The sequence below is a fragment of the Acomys minous genome, assembly GCF_964271855.1.
Source record: "Acomys minous genome assembly, chromosome: 9".
In the NCBI taxonomy this organism is placed as follows: Eukaryota; Metazoa; Chordata; class Mammalia; order Rodentia; family Muridae; genus Acomys; species Acomys minous.
This window is the reverse complement of record NC_140490.1, coordinates 34,912,190-34,931,063: the sequence shown is the minus strand read 5'-3', so window position 1 is coordinate 34,931,063 and position 18,874 is coordinate 34,912,190. Positions and strand designations below refer to the sequence as shown.

General features: G+C 44.6%; 1 protein-coding gene across 10 annotated transcripts in view; it reads right to left on the bottom strand.

The window, feature by feature from the left end:
- Nucleotides 1-11,350, bottom strand: part of LOC311604546 (uncharacterized protein) — a 60,828-nt gene extending 49,478 nt beyond the window's left edge. For 9 of the 10 annotated variants that reach the window (XM_084794491.1, XM_084794493.1, XM_084794498.1 and 6 more), the window contains exons 1-4: nucleotides 10,702-11,350; nucleotides 9,008-9,122; nucleotides 7,208-7,381; nucleotides 4,778-4,884 (exon numbers count right to left, since the gene is read on the bottom strand). In XM_084794491.1, the coding sequence (XP_084650617.1) occupies nucleotides 4,778-4,884; nucleotides 7,208-7,381; nucleotides 9,008-9,122; nucleotides 10,702-10,931 (626 nt within the window). In that variant the 5' untranslated portion in view covers nucleotides 10,932-11,350. Of the gene's footprint in view, nucleotides 1-1,788; nucleotides 2,141-4,777; nucleotides 4,885-7,207; nucleotides 7,382-9,007; nucleotides 9,123-10,701 lie in introns of those variants that run through there. The other variant, XM_084794492.1, reaches the window with a different exon arrangement.
- Nucleotides 11,351-18,874: the final 7,524 nt, after the last annotated feature.

The following is an 18,874-nucleotide window of genomic DNA, read 5'->3' as shown; positions in this document are numbered from 1 at the left end:
TGTTGTGTGTTTTGTTCTGATGGCTGCAGTAACCGCTGCCTTTGTACTTGTGTGCTTGCGGAACTGGTACTCCTGTTTCAGTCACCTGCCAGTGTCCCTACGGCACATGACACAGCCCTGCCTCTGCCGTGACACTTTGCAGGCATTCCACTGAGTGCAATGCTCTCTACAGAGAGACCGGATTCCTGCTCTAAGCATCCCCCGGCCAGCACTCTCAGAAGCCACCTCACTTTTGATACCTTTAAGCTCAAGAGTTCGTTCATAGGTGATCCTGGAAACCACTGCCTGCCTGGTTCTATCCACAACAAGCATTTCTGTGTAATGTTGAATCCTTATAACTCAGAATCTGTGCCAAAACTCACAGGCGGGCAGCACAGCCCTTCAGTTCCGTCACTTTCTGATGACAGCAATGAGTTCCGGATCTCAGGGATTGCTGTCGGCAAACTCTGAAGCAGGGCTTTCTTTTCCTAGGCTCCACGTTGGCCTTCTCCACTGTTGTGTTGAGAAGGCCCGGAACATTCTACAGAACCATATCCGAAGGGCACCGCTGAAGGGATCTCCAGCAAAGCCTGAAAAATCTTTTTTTTTTTCCTTAACATATTTTTGAAAGATTTTTGTATTTGTTTAATGTATACGAGTGTTCTCTCTACATGTGCACCTGCAGGCCAGAAAAGGGCACCAGATCTCATTATAGATGGCTGCGAGCCACCATGTGGCTACTGGGAATTGAACTCAGGACTTCTGGAGAGCAGACAGTGCTCTTTTAAACTTTTTTTTTCTTTTTTTCTTTTTTTCTTTTTTTTTGTCTTTTCTTTTCTCGAGACAGGGTCCCTCTGTGTAGCCTTGGTTGTCCTGGCCTCGCATTGTAGACCAGGCTGGCCTCAAACTCACTAGGATCCACCAAGCCCAGCCAGCCAGTGCTCTTAACCACTGAGCCATCTCTCCAGCCCACCTGAAAAATCTTGAACAGTGCTTGTTCTTCTTCTTCTTCTTTTTTCCTTAAAGTCTTCATGGAAATTAAATCACCCAAAGCATATTAGTTCTGTGCCTTAAAAAATTGTAGTGTGTGCATACAGCTGCACTGTCTATAAAAGAGGTGAGGCCCAGCTGGTGGAAGTAGGCCACTGTGGGTGCACCTATAAATGATGTGTGTTGTCCTTTAACTGTCTTCTGTCTTTTTCTGCTTTCTCACTTTCATGAGCAGAACACTCCTCTACCATATGGTCCCACTACCAAGGCTAACGGTCCAGACGACCTTAGGCTGAGACCTTAGGCTGAAACCTTCAAAGCCATGTGCCAAAATAAATCTGTTCTGTTTTCAGCTTTTCAGGAGGTTAGGTGCACAGCTGACTAACACAGTATCAAAATAATTCAGAGAGAACAAAGAAAAAATGGCACCTGGTAACATCATTTAATGATCATCATGATAACCTGATGCATTTGGTTATTCAAATAACAGTTTAAGGAGTTAGAAAGATGGTCCCATGGATAAAAGCATTGGCTGTTCTTGCAGAAGACCTAGGTTTGATTCCCAGTACCAACTGTCTGTAATTCCAGTTCTGGAAAATCCAATGCCTTCTTCTGGCCCTTGAGGGCAGGCACTACATGCATGTAATATGTAGACATGCACTTGTGCATTTGTGTACACATAAAATAAAAATAATATGAATAAAAAAAGCAATCAAAGGCTTTGAGTGATTCAAGAGACAACCTCATTTTCTTTTTTTCTTTTTCTTCAGTTTTTTGAGACAGGGTTTCTCTGGGTATCCTTGGCTGTCTTGTACTTACTTTGTAGACCAGGCTGACCTTGAACTCTTGGCCTCTGCCTCCTGAGTGCTGGGAGTCATGCACCACCACACAAGGCTTGACAACCTCATTTTCAAACTCTATGTTGACTGTAACATTTTAAAGGAAAATATACAAGTAGCAGAATGGAAATACTTTTAAAAGGTTATAAAGCTCATTGTCAATCAAAAATTAAACTAGAACCTATACTTTTAAAAATAATATTTCTGGGTGTGGTGACACATGCTTTTAGTCCCAGCACAGGGGGGACAGATGCAGGAGGATATCTGTGAATTTTCAGGCCAGCCTTGTCCACATAGTGAGCTCCAGGATAAGAGCTACATAGTGAGAGACCCTGTCTCAGAAAAACAAAACAAAGGAAAATAACAACAACAACAACAACAAAACAAATGTCATTTTGTAACAAGATACACTAATTCAACCATTTTCATTATATATATAAATGTATATAATATAATATATTAATATAAAACTGCCTTAGCAAACCAATGGTGGTGGCATACACCTTTATTTATTTATTTATTTATTTGCTTTGTGTTTGGGATTTTGGTTTTTGAAGAAAGGGTTTCTCTGTGTAGCCCTGGCTGTTCTGGACTTGCTTTGTAGACCAGGCTGGCCTCAAACTTACTGTGTCTGTCTCCCAAGTGCTGGGATTAAAAGCATGTACCACCATTTTTAACCCTTTAATTCCAGCATTCAGGAGGCAGAGGCAGGTGGATGTCTGAGCTTGAGGACAGCCTGCTCTACCAAACTAGTTCCAGGACAGAGAAACCCTGTCTCAAAGATAAAAACAAACAAAACAAAAAACCCTGCCTTAGCTGGGCGTAGTGGCGCACGCCTTTAATCCCAGCACTCGGGAGGCAGAGGCAGGCGGATCGCTGTGAGTTCAAGGCCAGCCTGGTCTACAAAGGGAGTCCAGGACAGCCAAGGCTACACAGAGAGACCCTGTCTCGAAAAAAACAAAAACAAAAAAACAAACAAACAAAAACCTGCCTTAGCTAATGTAAGATCACATGATCAATAAAATCAGATTATAAATCATAAGAATTAGTCTAATTAGAATGAATATGAAACCAGGTGCGGTGGCATGCACTCACGAGGCAGAGGCAGGCAGATCTCTGTGAGTTCGAGGCCAGCCTGGCTCACGAAGCGAATCCAGGACAGCCAAGGCTACACAAGAGAAACCCTGTCTCAAAAAACGGCAACAGCAACAACAACAACGAGGGGAATATGAGCCTTTCTACATACCATTCTTTGTGCTGTGTAGTCTGAATAATTGTTGTGTTAATGATTTCACTATGTTCCTATTACTTAATCTTCCTATCAACCTAAGTGATTTTTGTCGTTCTCGTGAGTTGTATTACAGGAGACTTGGGCAGCAGCAACCTAGCCCACCCTCAGCCACTTCCTAGCCCAGAAGAGGTACAGGAAAGGCTCCTGTCCCAGCAATGGGTATTCTGGGAAGCGCAGCGTTCAGAACGCATCATCACAACCAACGGAGCCAAGTCCAGGAACACAGGCTATATCCAGGGGCTGGAGCTTCCGTCCCAAGCCCTCCTGAGCCAGGGTGCCAAGCAAGGCACGCCATGGGGCCCGGAATCCTCTGCCAGGCCATTCTCCGAGATGAATGCATCAGCGTCTTCCTTCATAGCCAGGTTTGGGGTGAGCTGTTCCTGGGTCACAGCGTCAAAGTGGCTACTTGTGCTCCTCAATGCCCTTGCTGTCATAGGTGACACTATCGGGGTGTGATGCAGGGTTCCCTCCCAAGCTCAACGCTGATCTTGCCACACAGGTAATCGGGGATATCTTCCTTTCTACCTCCCACCCCTGCACCACGCCCCGATGTGGCCATCATCCTCATCTCCCTCGTGGCTCTTCAGACGCACTTCCTGTTCCCCACCTCCCCTCGCTCAGCAGCAATGAGCCTGGTAGATAGGAGTGCAGCCCGCACTCCTGGTAGATGCACCGTTCCTCAATATCGTCCAAGCTCTTCTTCCTAGCATCGCAATGGGCACTAAGGATACCATTCCCAAAGTTGAGTCGCTGTTTGTTGGCCAAGCAGTAGGCTCACTGCAGATTGGCAATGCCCTCATCAGAACTCTTTATTTCCAGCTGGCAAAGCCCCAGGAAGAAGTGCCCCTTCACAGACTGCTGGTCCACCTCCTGGGCCCGCCAGTAGTGTGAGCAGTTCAGGTCAGCCAGGGCTATTACACAGGATTATGTAGAAAGACCCTCTCTGAATGAAAGGAAGGAAAAGAGAAAGAAAGAAAAGAAGGGAGGAGAATAGCACTATCAGACAGAGAGATGACCTCCGTGGTTAAGAGCGCCTGTTGCTCTTATAGAGGACTCTGGTTTAGTTCCCAGCACCCACAGTGCTCACAAGAACTGGTTCTTAAACTGGGTGTGGTGACACACACCTGTAATCCCAGCACTCTGGGAGGTGTGGATCTGTTTGAGTCCGAGGCCAGCCTGGTCTACAAAGTGAGCCCAGGAGAGCCAAGGCTACACAGAGAATCCCTGTCTCAAAAAAACCAAACCAAGATAAAAAACAAAAAAAGCCAATCCATTCTTCCAGTTCCAGGGGATCCAATGACCTTTTCTGATGTCCATGGGCCCCAAGCACACACATGCAGGACACCACTTGTACACATAACCTAAAATAAAAAATAGATTTAAAAAAAAACAACTGTTTAACTAGCACCAGGACTGAAGGTGCTTGAGTAAGTATTGGCTATAGGGGGCGTGGTTTAAGAAGAGCCCTAAGGGCCAGGCTTGGTGGCGCACGCCTTTAATCCCAGCACTTGGGAGGCAGAGGCAGGCGGACCACTGAGTTCAAGGCCAGCCTGGTCTACCAAGTGAGTCCAGGACAGTCAAGGCTACACAGAGAAACCCTGTCTTGAAACTGCACACACACACACCACACCTCCAAATAAAGAAGAGCCCTAAGAGTTTCTAAGAAGAGCAACCGTACCTGCCCGGGTGAAATGCTCTGTGTATATTTGCACCCTTCTCTACCAAAAGTTCTGCAATCAGGTCTTTGTTTTGCCGTAGAGCAAGTGAAAGTGGCGTGAAACCATCCTGAGAAACGAACAAAAACAACTTACAGCATATGGAATATTTCTCAACTGAATGAAAAAAAAATTTTTTTTAATGTTCTGGACATAAATAGCAAAGAGAAAGTGTTACAGCTCTTTTTGAATTTGTCTAGCAGGTTTTCTGACTTTGTTGGAAAACCCCTCCCAATTAAAAAATAAATAAATAAATAAATAAATAGCACAGGAGATGAACCGCTTCCTCTTCCTTGGCTCCCAGCTGCCCTTCCCCATAGGTCGCCCCTCCCCTCTGAAACTCCAGTCCTGTGCAATACTCCTCCAGTCACTGGCGACAAGAATCTCCACCTGACGTGAGGGAGGGTCTGGGAGGAGAGGAGGGAGGAGCTGAGATGGAGCTGAAAAGTGATTAAGTAAATAAAACCATATAAAAAACAAAATATGGCCGGGTGTAGTGGCGCACGCCTTTAATTCCAGCACTCAGGAGGCAGAGGCAGGCAGATCACTGTGAGTTCGAGGCCAGCCTGGTCTTCAAAGCAACTCCAGGACAGCCAAGGATACACAGAGAAACCCTGTCTCAAAAAAACTAAAAAAAAAAAAAAATTAAATAAATGGATAAAAATATGAACTCCAATTAAAAAAAAAAGAATCTTCACTTCAATATGGTTATATGCTTTTTCTCAACTAAAACAAGAGCATCTTGCTCCTACCCTAATAGAGGCCAGGCCAGCTCCCTACAAACCAGCACGCACTGGGACCGAGCCTACCACAGCCTTCATCAGAGAGACGTCACCCAGTGATGGATGGGAGCAGATATAGAATCCTATAGGCAAATATAAGATGGAGCTCAGGGGGTTCTACAGAGAAGGAGAACAGATTGTAGGAGCCAGATGGATCAAAAACACCACAAGAACAAGACCCACAGAATCAACTGACTGAGACTCAAGTGGGCTCACGGAGCCGAGGGAGCCTGGATGGGTCTGACCGAGGCCCGCGGCACATATGTTAAGGTTGTGTAGCTCTGTGTTCTGGTGGGGCTCCTAACAGTGGTGACAGGGCTGTCTCTGCCTTTGGGACCCTTTTCCTCCTACTAGGTTGCCTCATCCAGCCTTGTTGTTAGACTGGATGATTGGTCTTACTGATGTCCCTGGAAGGCCTGCTTTTTTTCTGAGGGGAGGGGAAGGGGGTGGTGAGAGAGACTGGGGGGGAGAAGGGGGAAAGTAAACAGCAGTCGGAGTGTAATGTGTGTTGTGTAAATAAATTAAAATGTTAAAAAAACATTAATTAAATAAAAAACAAGTGCTTCTTGAGGACAGTGGTGCTAACTTTTCTCTCCATTGTCCCAACCCTAAAACATGATAGTAAAAGTTTTTGTTGATGTTGTTGTCGTCTTGTTTTTGTTTTTTCGAGACAGGGTTTCTCTGAGTAGCCTCAGCTGTCCTGAACTGGCTTTGTAGACCAGGCTGGCCCTGAACTCACAGTGATCCACCTGCCTCTGCCTCTCAAGTGCTGGGCTTAAAGGCATGCGCCACCACGCCCAGCTTTGGCTGTCTGTTTTGATTAGCAAGTGAGGTCATCTCTAAGCTACTTTGTAACTCAGTAAACTTTTTTCACTATACGAAGAGTTGTCTCCACAACTGAAGAGCATTTTCATCTGCTCATGTAAACTTGGGAAAGTTAACCAATGTCTCCTTGGTGTTGCCTTTCCAGACCAGGGTCCCAAAACTGCCCCGTGGTCCTGGTTACCGCTCCATCCTCATTTCCCTGTGTCAACCTCACCTCTGAGAGACAAATTGGGTTTGTGTAAATTATTAACAGCAACACAATCTCCATTTATTATAAAATCCTCTTTTTCTCTCAGAAAGCCCAATTATAAGAAGCTTTTTTACACTAACTACAAAAAAAAAGCTTCAGTGAAAAGGCATACAAAATATTTTTACACTTAACAAGTTCAGTGTTCCTGCAACTATTTTCTACTAATATATAGAATATATAGCCTTTGAAAATTGTATCTTTGATACCTTTTTTTTCTTAAGATTTATTTATTTTTTATTAGATATACAGTCTTTTGCCTGCATGTGCCTACACATCAGAAGAGGGCACCAGACCTCATTATAGATGGTTGTGAGCCACCACGTGGGTTTTGGGACTTGAACTCAGGACCTTTGGAAGAACAACCAGTGCTCTTAACCTCCGAGCCATCTCTCCAGCCCTCTAGCTTTGATACCTTTGATGATTAGCCTCTTTACAGCTTTTTCATTCTGTGAATGCCTGAGTTTCTGTGGTGTGTCAATATTTTATAAAATAATATATTAGAGGTGAATTGGAAATAAGAGTGAATGCTTTTTTACCTTTGTTTTAGCTTCAATATTTGCACTATGTTCAAGGAGCTGGGAAGCTATGAACATATTCTCACTGTGCACTGCGTAGTGAAGGGCAGTGTTTCCAAGAGCATCCACAGCATTTGGATCGGCACCGTGTCGTAGCAAGAGAGCAGCACACTCCTCATGCTGGCGCTGTGAGGCCTACGAGTGATACATAAACAAATAATTCACTAATTCAACTAAAAGGAAGTTTTCCACATGTTTCATCAATTACTTGTCATTAACTAAGATACATTCATTTTTTTTATTATTATTATTCTATGAAATATCCCTTGCTTTTTTTTTTTTTTGGTTTTTTGAAACAGGGTTTCTCTGTGTAGCCTTGGCTGTCCTGGACTCACTTTGTAGTCCAGGCTGGCCTCGAACTCACAGCGATCTGCCTGCCTCTGCCTCCCGAGTGCTGGGATTAAAGGCGTGCGCCACCACGCCCGGCTTATTCCTTGCTTTTTGAGACACAGTCACCTATGTAGCTCAGCCTTGCTTGGATTCAACATCTTCGTGCCTCAGCCTCCCAAGTGGTAGGATTACGGGTGTGTATAAACACACCTAGATAGTCTAAGCACTTTTAAAATGCTTATTAATTCCTTGAGAACTTTATACAATGTATATTAATCATATTCACCCCCTAACTCCCCTTATTCCAGATCCACTTCTACCTCCCAATACTCCCCAACTTTGGGTCTTCTTTTTTTTTTTTTTTTTAATTTAAATAACCCATTGATTCCAATTTGTGCTGCCAATATGCTCCTGGTGTGTGATCATCTGCTGGGGTGTGGTCGATTTACTAGTACCCACACCCTTAAAGAAAGCTGACACTCCCTCCCCCAGAAGCTACCAACTGCCCTTAGCTCCTCAGTTAAAGATGGAGCTCATGAACACCTTTCACACCCCATTGTAGAATGAATGCCTTGATCTTGTTCAGGTCTTTGGCAGTGAATCCCAGCTGCTGTTAAGTTCATGAGTGCCTCAGTCCTGTCCTGCCCAGAGGACGCTGTTTACCATTCTGGTCTTCCCTGACCTCTGGCTCTCAAAACCTTTCGGTGTGGGGAGCCCAACCTACCCAACACTTCCTCAGAGACTTTTATAAAAAGGCAAAGGGAGGTAGGGAGAAATTTAGTTCTGTATCCTTGGCAAGGAGTGGATTTGGCAAGACCATCTAGGGATGGAACCAGTGTCTCAAAAGAGTCAAATTTGCAACTTCTGAGGACCCAACTCTTCCTTCTAGTCTGTGGTAACCAGTCTTTAGGCAGCTGTGTCTGCAGTATCCCATGTTGTCTTTGCCAACATTGACTTAGCTCTTGTTGACCTTGGCTGTTTACACACACACACACACACACACACACACACACACACACACACACACACCCCGCACACACACACACACACCTTGAAAATAGCATGTGTGAGGCTGTACTTCGAAGTAAACTTGCTTGGCATAAGTCACCAGCCTGTGCAAGATCTCCTGGTCCCAGCTATGCTTTGTCTCCTTTATTTATCATCTGTGTCCTCCCACTCAACGCTTCTCCAACTGGGACTCTTACTTCTGTTGGTTTGGGTCGTTTCAGCCTTCTGTCTTGTGACGCTCCCTGAGCCTCCCAGGAAGGAGGGTGACGCAGAGGTCCCACTGTGGCTAAGCACCCCACAGACACGAACTTATTCTCTGCATTCTGAAGGGCTGTGTCTGTGCTAGCCACTATTCGCCGCACAAGACCAAGCAGCTGGGTCTAATCCGTCTCACACTGAAACCGCTGGCCATCGTCTATCTACCTTAATTAGAGGTGTGCAGCTGTCGTCATCGCGGGCATTGATGTCACAGTTCCTCTCTATTAGAAGAGTCACCACTCCCAGATGGCCATGCGCACAAGCATAATGCAGCGCGGTTCTGTCAAAGTAAGAGGTCTTTTTAGGACACAATGGAAGCTTATGTTAAAAGTGCATTTATCCATACTGTTCTAAATATTAGATGTTGTATAATTAATTTTCTTCTGGGGCTGGAGAGATGGCTCAGTGGTTAAGAGCACTGGCTGCTCTTCCCGAGGTCCTGAGTTCAAGTCCCAGCAAGCGCATGGTGGCTCACAACCATTTATAATGTGATCTGATGCCCTCTTCTGGCCTGCAGGTGTATGTGCAGGCAAAGCACTGTATACATAATAATTAATAAATCTTTTTTAAAAATTTTTTTCTGAAGAAAGATAATTTCTTTCCTTCCTCTCTTCCAATTCTGGGGACATAAGACATGGCTGCCCCAATCAGGGCTAGTGCTCTCTCATGACAACATCCGCTCCTGGAGCAGCCTGCTGTGTAAAAGGAGAAAGCCCATTGGGTTTATCCTGGCTTGGATTTGAATCCTACTCTAACCTGTTACCCACTAGCTACTTCTTAGGCTTTCTACGAGCTGCATAACTCAATTTCCCCATTCACATGATGGGATCAAACACAGTCACTATCTTCCACGACACTACTGTGATGCCGCAATGCAAATCTGCACAAAGCATGTACGAGTGTTTCCAGCGCCCGACAGCTCACTGCTGTGTCGATACAGTGGTTAGTATTCCCACTGCTGACAAATACATTTCAATGAAGTGGAAGAATAGAATTTCACCGACTCTGCTGTGTGTGGGGGTGGGGTGGGTGAGTGGGTGGGTGGGGGATGGGCACTCGTGCTACTGAGCATATGGAAGTCAGAAGACAACCTGCCGAAGTCAAACCTTGTCCAGCATGGGGGTCCCAGGACAGAAACTGAAGTTGCCAGGGTTGGCAAGCGAGCACCTCTAGCTACTGAGTCAATCTCTCCTGCTCCAGGATTGCATGTTCAGGTGAGTGTAGTTTTAACTGTGCAAGAGTCAGGGACATTGTTCCGATGGGAATGATCCGGACATTGGATCCTAGCCTCCCATTAGCTGGGACTGCAGAGCAGTGGACACTGTGTCTAGTCTTCCCCAGGCTCTGTTCCCGAACGGTGAACATGATGTAACCTGGGCGCGCATTATTTTTTATGTCATACACATACTAACGTTACCCCAACTCAGGTACCTCAACTTTAAAGATAAACTTAGTACATAAGAAAACCTTGAGGCGTATCCAAATTGTCACTTTTCCCCCAAAATTCTCCTCTTGGAACTGGTGAATACGGTCTGTATTAGCCCATTGTTCACGTTTGGGAGAAACTCATTTCCGGGCCTAGATCCGACCAGTCCTCTAACAGTTAAAGTCAAAAGGCAGAGCCCCACTATTGTTTTCTTGGCGAGCACGTTGGACGGTGTGCCTAGTACGACCCACCTCCCTCTCACAAAAGTTGGGAGTTGGTCACTTACAGCTAACCCCTCCATTGCACAGCAAAACTCTCCTTCCTCATAATTAACGCATCCGACTCGGTTGACTCAACCACTCCCCCAAGTTGGCCCCGACGGATGCCCACAGCCCCTTCGCCTTCTGCTCCTACCCATCCCAGGTTCTCTTACCTGTTCCTCTTGTCTGTGTCATTCACGCCATTTACCCGGAACGTGAGGAAGCGCTCCACTGTAGCTACAGCGCCAACACTCGCAGCCCGGTGGATCTGTCCCACCGCGCAGTATCCAGTGAGGTATCTGCGCACTTCGGGGCTATCATCGCTAGCACACCCAAAGCCCAAGCAAGCAGCCCACTGTGGGGTGGAAGAGCGGCCCCTCCCGGACCAAAAGATCCTCCTCATAGCCAGGCTAAGGGGCCAGCCAATCCGGCCTGCCTCCCTGGCGGGGCCCCGCCTCCTCCAGGTAAAACTATCAATTACAACCAGCCAAGTCTCTCCGCCCAGTCCTCCACAGGAGCATCCATGGTGTCTATGGTTCCGTGTCCGCTCAACCGCCGCCTCTGTCACCTGGCAATGCGGTTAAGCCAAGCGCGCAGGTGCATGTCTCAAGAATCTCCAACCGCGAAGGTTCGCAGTTCTGCATCTGCTAACTACGGACTTCCTCACCTAGCTGCCGAACTCAAGAGCGCTCTCTTAGGTGCACGCGTGCACACCTGAGGGATCCTTTCAGCAAGATGGAAGGTTCTGCTTTTGCCCACCGCCTTTTTCATTGCGTAGCAACGCCACTAAACGCAACTTCGGTGCGCCCATCTCAGACTCCGTGGTCTAGTCAACCATGCAACCATGCAACCATGTAACTTGAGCTGAAAATCCCTGTCAAGTGCTTTTCCCCAGCAGACATGTGTTGCCTCCTGAGGCCAAACGCTGAAGAGAGCTGAGTGATGGCTCAGGTCCTTTGCCGCACCACTGCAGTACGCTCTCGCCTGTCCAGACGCCAAGCGATTCCAAGTTCCTGGTGCAGCCAGTGGTTCAAAAATTTACCATTCCAGAATTTAAAAAACAAAAACACTCTTGGAAGAGAGAAAAGAGAAAATCAGGAGTTCACGCATGTCCTTTGCTACATAGGCGTTCGAGCCCAGCCTGGTATACATGACATCTTGTCATTAAAACACACACACACACACACACACACACACACACACACACACACACACGTGCACGCACTACAACAATAACAAAAATCTAGAATAAAATGATGTTGGGAAAAGAAATATTGTTGGCTGGAGTGAAATCCTCCCACTCTCCAAAAAACTAGAGAAGCTAAAGGATGTATTTTTAAGTTAATAAATTTATACATTGTGCAACTTGCATTTTTTGAATTATAGTATTTTAATGGATTCAAACTGTGTTTTTTTAGCATTTCATTTTTCTTCTACAGGACGTATGTGGGGAGTTTTGCAGGAGTAAAATGGCTTAAACCAACATGCTTATTTATTTCCCTCTATAATATAAACATTTAGAAAAATGGATTTTTTTCTGCTTTTTTATTTTACCTTAGGTTTCGTCTTGAGGTTTGTTTGTGTGTTTGCCTTTGGGTTTGGTTTAGTTTAGTTTATTTGTTTTGTTATTGTTGTTGTTGTTATTTATTGAGACAAGTTCTTGAATTCAATACATAGACCAGACTGGCCTGAAATTCTTGGCAGTCCTCCTGCCTCAGCTATCCTATGATTATAAACATTTACCATCATGCCTGTCTTTTTTCTCTCTGGTACTGAGGGTATGCCTTGTACACATCAAGCACTCAGCTACTGAGCCACACCTTATTAAAATTTTGATGAAGTCCAGGTAACCTTTAATCCCTGAACTCTACTGAGAAACTTCTACTGTTGATAAATACATTCAGCAAAGTAGCACAATATAAAATGAACACATAAAAATAGCTTTCTTGCCAGGCATGGCAACACACACCTTTAATCTCAGCACTCAAGAGGCAGAGGCAGGTGGATCTCTATGAGCTGAAGGCCAGTCTGGTCTACAGAGTGAGCTGCAGGACAGCTTGTTCCAGGAAAAAGAAAAACCCTGTTCCTGAAATGGAGGAGGGAAAGGAGAAGAAAGAAGAATAAGAACGAAAAGATGAAAAAGAAAAAGAAAATCAAAACAAAAAACCGTTGGTGAAAATCTTTTTCCCCCCCTCAGATACCTTTGAGCATTTTTTTTTTTTTTTTTTGGTTTTTCGAGACAGGGTCTCTTTGTGTAGCCTTGGCTGTCCTGGACTCACTTTGTAGACCAGGCTGGCCTCGAACTCACAGTGATCCACCTGCCTCTGCCTCCCGACCTTTGAGCATATTATGCTAAAATCTGTCATAGTAGCTCTGAAGAGGCAGAGGCAAGACCAATGCAAGTGTGAAGCCAGCCTGGTCTCTGTACCATGTTCCCAGTGTCTCACAAAAAAACAAACAAACAGAAACAGAAAAATAATCCTTGTGCTTAGGAATTTGATTTGTTTGTTTTGAGGCAGAGTTCTCTGTAGACCAGGCTAGCTTTGAACTCAGAAATCCATCTGCCTCTGCCTCCTGATTAGGACTTTGTGTTACTGAGCCTGTTACTCCTAACTATAGCCTTTTTACCTGTTTTTGAATGTGTCAGTAACAGAAACACTCAATGGTCATTCATTTTCATCTCAAATCTCAGTAAATGTTTTGGGGTTGATGGCCAGAAAGGCAAATTTGTTTGTTTGGTTTTGGTTTTTTCAAGAGAGGGTTTCTCTGTGTAGCCTTGGCTGTCCCAGATTCACTTTGTAGACCAGGCTGGCCTCGAACTCATAGTGATCTTCCTGTCTCTGCCTCCTGAGTGCCAGAATTAAAGGCTTGTACCACCACGCCCAGCTAGAAAGGCAAATTTATAGCCCACCTAGAAAAAAAAATATGTGAGTGTGTGTGTGTGTGTGTGTGTGTGTGTGTGTGTGTGTGTGTGTATAGTCTGATATGAAATGAACTTTTTGACTATGATCTAAATTCATTTTATGTTGCCCTTGAACTTTGATTTTCTTCATTGACCCAACCCCCAACAGACCACCCAAGAGTCAAGTCCAAATGCAATCAGAAGGAAGTCTTTATTGCAAGATTGAGCCTGGGTTACACCTCCTATGCACTGACACAGCAGATGCAGGGAAGAAGCCTCCAGTCTCAAGGAAGAGGGTTTTAAAGGTTTTAGACAAAGAAATGGGTTTTACAGTATATGATTGGATTATATTTGGACAGAAAAGCTGCAAGCAGGGAGTTACAAGCCTTGGCATTTTGTGGTTGGGTAATAGGTGTAGGAGTAAGTTGACCTATAGAAAAGCTTAATTGAAGCAGTCATGAGGCATTAGGAACTTTGGCTTTGCTTCTCCTAACTGGCTGTTGCTATGTGCCAGACCACCTACTGGTCAGCTTGACCAGCTGAGATTATATTTGGACTTTGGGTGTTTTCCCAACGTGAGTTGATTGTGTTGCTAGAGGAATTTTTCTGTTTACATTACTTTATGGTTTTTCCTGGAATCTGGATTCAGCCCTTGGCCAGGTTTAACACAAAATGGAGTTTCTTTTTCTTTTCTTTTTTTGGTTTTTCGAGACAGGGTTTCTCTGTGTAGCCTTGGCTGTCCTGGACTCGCTTTATAGACCAGGCTGGCCTCGAACTCACAGCGATCCGCCTGCCTCTGCCTCCCGAGTGCTGGGATTAAAGGCATGTGCCACCACGCCTGGCTTCTTTTTCTTTTTTAAGATTTATTTATATTATTTCTACAGTGCTCTGTCTGTATATACACCTCCATGCCAGAAGAGGGCACCAAATCACATTATAGATGGTTGTGAGCCACTGTGTGGTTGCTGGGAATGGAACTCAGGACCTTTGGAAGAGCAGTCAGTGTTCTTAACCTCTGAGCCATCCCTCCAGCCCCAAAATGGTGTTTGTCTGGTCCTTACAATGTGAGTGTGTGCCCATTGGTATTGTGAGTGTGTGTACATGTGTATGTGTGGCTGTGGATGGAAGCCAGAGGACAACTTTACATGTCATCCTCAGGAACGTCACCTCCTGTGAGAAAGGGCCTCTCACTGGCCCAGAGCTAACTAATGAGCCTACACTGGCAGCTGGTGAGCCTCAGGGCTCCTCCAGTTTCCTCCTACAGTGCTGGGATTACAGATAAACAGCACCACATCTGCATCTTATATGGATCCCGGGGCTGCACTCAGGTCTCTGCTTGGACGAATAAGACCCAAGAAACCAGAGAAAAATGTGCACTATGCATCCATCCCCCTTCTGTCTCTGAATCCCTATCCACCCAACTGCTGGGTGAGAGCCTCTTTATATCTCCCTCTGCAGGATAAAAATGGAAATGCAAGCATCCATTGGCCCCAACAGTGTGAGATCACAGGCGGTAGGTGGTGGCACATCCCTTTAATCCCAGCACTCAGGAGGCAGAGGCAGATGCAGATGCAGATGCAGGCAAATCTCTGGCTTTGAGGCAAGCCAGAGCTACAAAGAGTTCCAGGATAGCCAGAGCGAAATAGAGAAACCCTGTTAAAAAAAAAAAAAACAAATAAATAAATGAATAAATAAATAAATGAGACCATAAACACATTAACAGTCAGTTTTATAGTATATACTATAATTACTAAGATCTATAATCTAAGAGGCCACATAAAATTGGTGCTAAAAGGTTAAATGTTTAAGTAATTCACTAACTGCTAGATGGTTTTGTAGGTCCTGAAATTTAGCTGAGAGCAACAGACAAGGTTGCTATTTACAGGAAGTTTGTATTGCAGTGGTATGAATTTGCTTAACAAGCACAGGAACAAGTGAGGAGAAAACTATGAGGAAATGTAAAGGCAATGAACAGTGTACATGAGAGTCATATAAAGAAAAGCTGGTAGGGACAGTTTTAGGCAGCGTGGTCCAGGATGACGTCTGGAAGTGACAACCATTGAAAAGCAAGGGCCAGCTCTACAAGCAAGGAAAGGCATTCCAAACAAATCCAGTACAAACGTCCTCAGGGGAAACTGAATTTGGTGCTTGTGATTTTTTTTAAAATTACTTTTGTGTTTATTTTGTTTTAATTAGGTTGCTGTTATTGTTATTTTTCTGAGCCAAGGACTTGTGTAGCCCAGAAAGGCCATGAGCTCCTAAGTCTACCTACCCCTACAGACCTGAGTTAGTTTGCTTTTTAAGGAAGGGGGCATGAGAGACACAGTGGCTAGAGTGTAAAACCCAGGAGGAAATGTGGTCCTGGGTTATAGGCCTGGCAGGGAGACGCCTGTAACTGTGACCTACAGCGGTTACTTGACACCTCTGACCCATTTCATACTGTACCGATGCACATCACAGCAGTACTTACATGGCAAATACCACATAAGGCACACACAATAGTTATCAGTATTATTTACTTAAGGTACATTAAGATATATAGAGCACAAACACACAAGGAAAAAGAACTCCGTGCTATCGCTCACAGTCATGGTGATAAACTTGTGTCAACAGAGACTTTTCGGAGGACTGGAGTGATCTTACTGGAATGTCTCTGGAATTCAGCGAGACAGGTAGATTACATATAGATGGGAGAGATTACATTCCATCAAGAGTCCCTTGGGTGCAACTGTACTCAGGAATAAACACAGTACATTTGCCCACTGTGAAGACACTCGCCCGACTATGGATTAAGAGGCAAGGGAAGGACAAGACCAAAGGTGCCCTATGAGTCACCGAGATGGCAGTAACCTGCAACCCCCGAGGAATGTTCCACAGAGGAGGTAGCACCTCAGGCTGCAAGGCTCGTGTTAGTTTTAATGTTTTATTTATTCTTTGAAAATTTAATATTGATCGTATTCAGCCTCCTTTCCCAACCCTTCCCAGATCCCTCACCACTTCCCACTCAACTTCATATTCTATCTATCTATCTCTATCTGCCCGCCACTTTTTTAAAGTATTTTTTTTTAAGATTTATTTATTATTTATACAGTATTCTGCCCACACGTGTGCTTGCCCACCACAAGAAGGCACCAGATCTCATTACAGGTGGTTGTGAGCCACCATGTGGCTGCTGGGAATCGAACTTGGGACCTTCAGAAGAGCAGATGGTGCTCTTAGCCTCTGAGCCATCTCTCCAGCCCTCTATATCTACCTATCTATCTATCTATATCTATCTATATCTATCTATATCTATCTATATCTATCTATATCTATCTATCTATCTGTCTGTCTGTCTATCTATCTATCTATCTATCTATCTGTCTATCTATCTATCTCAAGTCCAGTTTCATTTGGCCAAGTAATCCTGTTTGTCACATAGTGAACATAGTATCTATATGTACCTGTAAAATAGACTGTGTTTTCAGGTGTGGTGGTCATGGTGCACACCTTTAATCCTAGCACTTGGGAGGCAGAGGCAGGTAGACCTCTATGAGCTTGAGACCTGCCTGGTCTATATAGTTCAAGGACAGCCAGGCCTACACAGAGAGACCTTGAAAAAGAAAAAAAAAAAGAATTTTTTGATGCTATAAGTCCTCCTTATTCAAAGGACCAAGTCTCTTTTCCCATAATGAATATCAAGTTAGGAACACTAAGGAATTTTAAATAAAACTAAAAAGTAATCTGCCTAAATGTAAGATTCATTTAAAATTAAATTATCTCAAGGAATACAAGAAAACTGCATCCACAGCTCTTTAGAATGTCTTGTACTTTGAAAGTCTCCTTTGCATATAGTGAATACAACATGAGCGAAGTGTTTACAAGCACTAGCGAACACATGCTTATAAAACAATATGATGCTGGACATAAAATGATAAAGTCCTTTACTCTTGTGCCATGTAAAGTCCAAACCAGGCCTCTTTTCCCATAGTGCATACTGAGCTAAGGAGCATTAAGGGCTGGATCCGGTGACACAGACTTTTAATGTCCATAGGAGGAAGACATAGAAGTACACAGATCTCTGTGCATTTGAGGGCACCGTACTCTACACCAGTTCCAGACCAGCCAGGGCTACTCTAAGGAACAGCGTAGGGAGGCTGGAGAGCTGGCTCAGTGGGTATAAGAGCACTCGGTAGTCTTCAGAGGACCTGGATTCCCCTCATAGCAATCCTCACGGTGCCTCACAGTCATCTGTAATTCCAGTCCTAGACGATTCAATGGCCCCTCTAGCCTCTGTGAGCGTGGCACACAAACGGAAGACTCTGGAACACTTGACTAGAAAAGCTGAGAGCCATGCAGAATGTAGAAACAGAGCTACTAAAGAGGCTTCAGAGGGGAATAATACTAACAGCTAGGCCAAAATTTGAAAATAATGGACTAATTTTTTTTTCAAGACAGGGGGTTTTTCTGGGTAGCCTTGGCTGTCCAGGACTCACTTTGTAGACCAGGCTGGCCTCAAACTCACAGAGATTGACCTGCCTCTGCCTCCCTGAGTGTGTGTCACCACATCTGGCTCAGACTAAATTCTTTTTGGCAGAAGAAATTTCATGGCGACATGACATTGAATCTGTGGAGTAGTAGTTATTGGTAATGCTTATGCAGGTCTTCAGTGAAAAAGAAGAAGTAAGACAAAAAACAATACAAAATGTACCTGTGGAGAGACAAAGAGTGCAGGAGGCTTAACACAGCCAGTGCATTTTATGGAAAAGAGGCTATAACTGGGAGATTAATGCCATTAAAGAGAGACTGCCCCTCTCTCTATCTCTCTTACTTTTATTTTCTCTCTTCCTCTGTCTCTCTGTCTCTCTGTCTCTGTCTCTGTCTCTGTCTCTCTCTCTCTCTCTCTCTCTCTCTGTGTGTGTGTGTGTGTGTGTGTGTGTGTGTGTGTGTGTGTGTGTGTGTCTCTGGGGCACCCCTCCCCTGTCTCCTTCTCTCCCCATGCTCATTTAATAAATTCCTCTATAAAATTTAAAAAAAAAAAAAAAAAAGGAGAGCCTGCCCTGCACTGGAACAAATGCCCAGCCAGCTATGCTTCCAACTTGTAAAAGAGAAGAAACTAAAGCATTGTCTGCTCCTAGAAAGCGGCTAACTAGAAGCTTACTGCTAATATTATTCAAGTGGCCAGGGTCCATCCCAAGCTGGCAGTGTCACCCACATGGAACTGACTTTAGAGGAATGAAAAATGCAAGAGCGAAACTGTCATGGATTCTTCCTCCAAAGTTATAGAGGCCAGGTAGTGTGTGGCAAAGGGAATTCCTGTATGGAGGCCATGAAAAGGCAAAAGTCCTTGAGAGGTCATTGCTTGAAACTGTCAAAGTGAATACTAGAGGTGTACCAAACAAAGTGTGGTTATGAAACAGAAATTAGATCAGCCATAGTAGCACATGGCTTTAATCCCAGCACTC